This window comes from Pundamilia nyererei, unplaced genomic scaffold (assembly GCF_000239375.1).
Source record: "Pundamilia nyererei isolate P.nyererei 1_Seehausen unplaced genomic scaffold, PunNye1.0 scaffold00070, whole genome shotgun sequence".
NCBI lineage: Eukaryota > Metazoa > Chordata > Actinopteri > Cichliformes > Cichlidae > Pundamilia > Pundamilia nyererei.
The window spans coordinates 1,616,742-1,621,939 of record NW_005187471.1 but is presented as its reverse complement, the minus strand read 5'-3'; the positions used below and the strand labels follow the sequence as shown (position 1 = coordinate 1,621,939).

At 39.7% G+C, this 5,198-nt stretch overlaps 1 protein-coding gene across 1 annotated transcript; it reads left to right on the top strand.

The window, feature by feature from the left end:
- The first annotated feature begins 1,207 nt into the window (after positions 1-1,207).
- On the top strand, positions 1,208-3,244 carry LOC102196461 (uncharacterized). Its single transcript, XM_005736623.1, has 2 exons — positions 1,208-1,488; positions 2,427-3,244. The coding sequence occupies exons 1-2, from the start codon at positions 1,299-1,301 to the stop codon at positions 3,029-3,031; spliced, it is 795 nt and encodes a 264-aa protein (XP_005736680.1). The 5' UTR covers positions 1,208-1,298; the 3' UTR covers positions 3,032-3,244.
- Positions 3,245-5,198: the final 1,954 nt, after the last annotated feature.

Genomic DNA, 5,198 nt, shown 5'->3' with positions numbered 1-5,198 from the left:
ACATCATAGTACATTACCCTGATCTATGAACCTGTTAAAGCACCAAGGGCAATAAGGGAGGCAGAATCCTCTTCAGTGAAATCGGTTTTCAATCTGTGTTCAGAAGATAGCTATTGGAGGTAATTTAAGATTAAAACTTTAGGCTTATCTTAGTTGACCCTGAATTCCGCCTTAGTCGTGCTGCTATAGATGTTCAGGCATCTGGATACCTGCGCTGAGCACCTTCCCTCTGCTCTGCTTTGCATTTATGTCTCACTACTGCACACTTTCATCTCTATGCTTTCTCTCTGATTGTACCTGATATTTACCATGCTGTGTTTACTACATTTAAGCCATTTAAATTTTGTTTTGCTAGTTTAGAAATATTTAAAAATATTATGCATGTAATATTTTTATTTCAATTTATACTTATTTGATTTTATTGTATTTATTTTGACTTCAGATGAGTTTTTCCTTATTAGGTAGTTATTATGTCATATGTACACATATGGCATTCTGCTTCTGCTTAACTTGTTATATTTTTGTTGTAAATATAACAATATGACAGCTGCCTAACTCTGGGAGATATAAAATATATCTTCTGCTGAGGCAGATAATTCACCTCTCTGATTTCTGCTTCATTGTTGTCGCTGGGAGTTTGCTCAGTGAGGACCACTGAAGGTCTTTATATAATATGAGCGAAAGTCATGGTGCTACACATATAAAAGTGAATTAAATTAGAAGAGCATACAAATATCTCTTCAAATCAATTTAAATATAGCCGTGATGATGTAATGCCGTTGTTAATGAATAAGAATTTGAAGGCTATGCATTTATCTGGCAATAATTACACTGAACTTGGACATTTATACACTTAGATATTTTATTATACTACTGGTCTGTTATATAGAAAAAATATATATCAGTAAGATATCTTCTCTATCTATAGATATATCTTATCTATAGATATCAGTAAAGATATCTTCCATATCAGACTTTGATTAAACAAATAATATGATATAATATTAATATAATAAATAATAAACTGGGTTGGGAGACAAATTTTAAAATGACACAACGTCTGCCAAATGACATATTACCTCCGCTGGAGCATTACTCACTCATTCAACAGAACCAGCTCTGCCCCACCCCTCCCCAGCTTGGTCCCCCCCTCCTTCCTTCTCTCAGGGTTTATAACCCAGCAGCTCCAATAGTTGGCTAACTCAGAAGTGCTCTACATATAGTGAAGTAAGTGACTAAGTAAAGACAGAGCAGCTGGAGTGTGCAGGAGCAGGAAAACTTGCTGATAGAGGATTCTGATGTTTTCAGATATATGCGCTGCAACCCAACAAATCTTAAGAAAAAACATGCATAAGAACTCCATCATGCATGTGTTTTGGATCTGCCTGGTGCTGTGTACGGGTCCATCGTTGTGTATAAATGACATCGAGTATGAAAGAATCTATGAAGACAGCTATGACAATGAGATCCCCCTGGAGCAGCAGGAGGGTGAGTTTTATTTCTTTCTCTTTTTTTTTCTCTTTTCTGCTCCCTGCTTGTTTGAACAGAAAGATATTGTGATGAATTTCTCTTCAGTTTTACTACGCTTTATTAAACCGAGCTAATTAAAATTTTTACTGTTTGATTAAATTTTTAATAACACACTGATTTAGATATGTCTAAAGGTCAGCAGTTGTGTTTATTAAATTTGGTCTAGAGTATTTCTTGGTCCAGTTTATTATAATGCACCATATTTAAATACTTGATGTTGTAAAGTATATTTTTACTCAGATGATACCATCTTTGGCTTTCACAGTTTTATCAGGTGAGCATCAGACTTAATGAAACAGACTTACCAATAACTGGAACACATACCTCATACCGTGAACACAGAGCACAGGCAATAAGGAACCTCTGTGATTTGAGTCCACGTAAAGAATGCAAACTGGTAGCCTCAAATACCTACAGAAGGTGGACATTTCACAGTTTAAGCCCCCTCTGATGTTTGTCAGGTCCCTTTTGCATCGGTTTTCTTCGAGCGTCCAATCTCAAAGACTTCGTTGCTGTACCCCTAAATTAATGAGGTCCCCTGATGTCATTTTGGGATTGTAGCACGTGTATTTTATGTGTTCTTCATGACCTTTACATCTGTGTTGAATAACTCCCCAAAGCCATTTTCATACTTCACAGTGTGTCCAAACTTAAACTGGCATCATATCTGTGAAATACATCCAACTCTAATTACTGCTGTATGTTTAGCAGAAGCTCAGTTTGAACACCTTCTTGCCTTCTTTCCGTGTACTCGTTTCAGTGATAAAGTCCAGTCAAATTATGACAATAAAGTAAATCTCTTTTTTTGGGGTTATATATGGCATGTGTTAATTCTATGTAATGCTTAAATTGCCTTTTGGAATGAATAATCGATGCATCTATATGGTTGTGTGCAGGTGAGTCTCCAACCGCAGCATGCCAAACAGATTTCTCCCGCTGGGATAAACTTTTTATCGCTCTAGAGGACTCCAACATGAGACAAAACATGCTGCTGGAATCTGTGGAGCAGTGCTGCGGGGGAACGGCGTCTCTTAAGACCCAACTGGAGAAGCTGACGAAGGGGATGTGTCAGCAGTGTGCACCCAGCTTGGAAGCAGCTTGCAGGGTACATGCAGAGCAGGCAAGTCTTAGGCTGCAAAAGAGTTTGGTGGATCTCAGGGATGAGGAGGAAGAGAGGGAAAGAAGATTAAATGCAACCTTGCGGATGCTCCTACATGGTAGGCACCAGGACGATGCTTGGCTGAAGAGGCTAGAAGAAATCATTTCATCTGCATCTGCTGACAGCAGCATGAGAGACCAGCCAACACCAACACCTGACGGTTTGGGAATGAAGCTCTTCACATCTGGCCTGAAGGAGCAGGAAGTGACCTCGCCGGTGAACATAGTCACCGTGGAAAGTGCTCTGGCTGCCATAGCAACAGAGCTTCAGAGGATTCATAAGCAGCTGAACAAAGTGATAGAGCAGGTAGGCATGCTGGGAAAGGGCAGAGGAGACACATGAATTGCCCAAAGGAAAAATAAATAGTAAAAGCTTGACTGGAAAACTCCTATTGCAGATGATGATTTTGCACATGTTGTTTGTATTTCTACTGCTCTGCCTTTTTATAAAGCCTCTGTTACACATGAGATCGTTTTTGTCTGGTGACAATGAGTTTCAATGTACCATAAATGTCATGGGTTTGCTATAATGAATAAAAATTAACTAAACAACTGAGTCAGCCTCGTGGAAAGGTTTCCTCCCTCCTCCCACACAGTGTCACTTAATTTTAAACTGTGTATTTATGTTCACGTCCATGCCCACTCTTTCATTAGTCTAGGTTACTACATGTGCTTTATCTACAAGTGCCAAAGTTTGCACCACTTGCCTTGGTGTTTGTGTAGTTGTGGTGTGGTCTGCAAATCCCCAAACCCACAAGAAGGTGTGTCAGTGATTTGGGATTTTTATTTAATTCATAGCAGGTCTCTCCCACTCATTAACTGCTTTAAAAGTGTCTGAATAGAAAGAGGCTACGACTTACGATGCTCGGAGTGTTTATGATTTGTGAAACCCTGCCAGAAGTATTACACTGCCACCAGTGCCTCCTACAGCTTCATACACACACGTGAATGCGTGCTCATTATTAAAAACCACAAAGACTGACTGTTGTTATGGCTAAAGGGAGTTTCTGTATACTTTACAGTGTCTGTGTATCCATTTTTGGTCTTAAATCCTATTTTCATTCATTTTTTTAATGTACTTGCACTTCTGTTTGGATGTTTTGTTAAGATGAAAGAGGAAATTACGCAAAAGGTACATCAGTGCAAATTAAAGTCATACTAACCAAATACGTTTTATTATTAGCTAAATTTATATTTAATTTATAGTCGGTGTGGTTCAAAAGCACTCCTAGGTGATAACAGCAGCATTTAAATTTGTAGGTGATCATTGAGCTTGAAATCCACCATCCATCGATGGATCAGTAGTAGGGCAAAACTAACTTGTTTCACAGTCCTCTTAATATGATATTTGTATATAAAATCACAGTCAGTCAAGTAAAAATTAAAGCTAGCAAATAAATTTAGCAGAACATGAAGCACTTTGTTTTTCTATGGTATTTACTAGTGTAGAATTAAAAGGCAGAAGAAGAATGTAAACATACGTTAAGTTTGTCCTTTACACAGTGCTTACTCACACTAAAGCACTGAGCAAAGTGCAGCAACAGAGTATTTTAATGAGGCCAACACACTGACATCACAGAAACATTTCACTAGTGAAACATTCATGAATGTCTTCAGATGCCTACTCCCGTTCCCAAGTGTTTGTGGGCATGAAAGCTTCTTTTTAAATCTACAGCTGCCTCGAGAACTAAATGCAGGATTAGACTGTTTTTGGGGGGCGTTTCCTTGGATACAACTAACAAGATGGAGAGGAGTGTAGAAGTTATATCTCCTATCAATTCTTTTACACCTGTTTCACAGCGGTACCTGGCATACGCACAGAGACACGCTGGTCTGTTCAGTGTGGAGGCACCTGTTTTAATTAAAAGTCTCCATCTGTGCGATGTGTGATGGGGGAGTTTGGTGAATGGAAGTTATATCGAGAGAAAAAGAGCAACAAAGAGGAAAGCAGGAGGTTAATGATGAGGAAAATAGACGAGGAACGACACAGAAATGTAGTGATGGTGCTTATGTGTCATGCAGATCGTTATTAGACATAATAACCGTTCCCCAACACACGAAACAGTGTTTTTATCAGCCAGCTGGCCAGACACGCCACAATAACCAACCACCATCAGCCCTGCTTGCTACCCTGACATCCTCTCATTCTGCTGCTTCCCTTTCATCTCTGCTTTGTCATCGGCCATCACCCCTCCACCGCCCACCCACCCGCTCCTTATCTGTATGCCAATCCCATCATCTTCTCTCCCTCTGTCCCCATTTGTTTTCCTCTGATTGTGTGTCTTGCCCCTCTCCCGAGCCTCCAATCTTCCAGGGTTTTTTTCTGTTCTTTTCTCTAAGTCTTGCTGGCAGCCAAGAGGCAAATAGATGGCAGCAGTCCTTGGCCGAATCTCATTTGGCAGCAAAAAGTGACTGACATCACATTGATTGTTAAATGTACTCAGTACACACACACACACGTGGGGTGGGGGGGGAAAGAGGGTGATAGTGATTACAAGTGGCTACAGAAA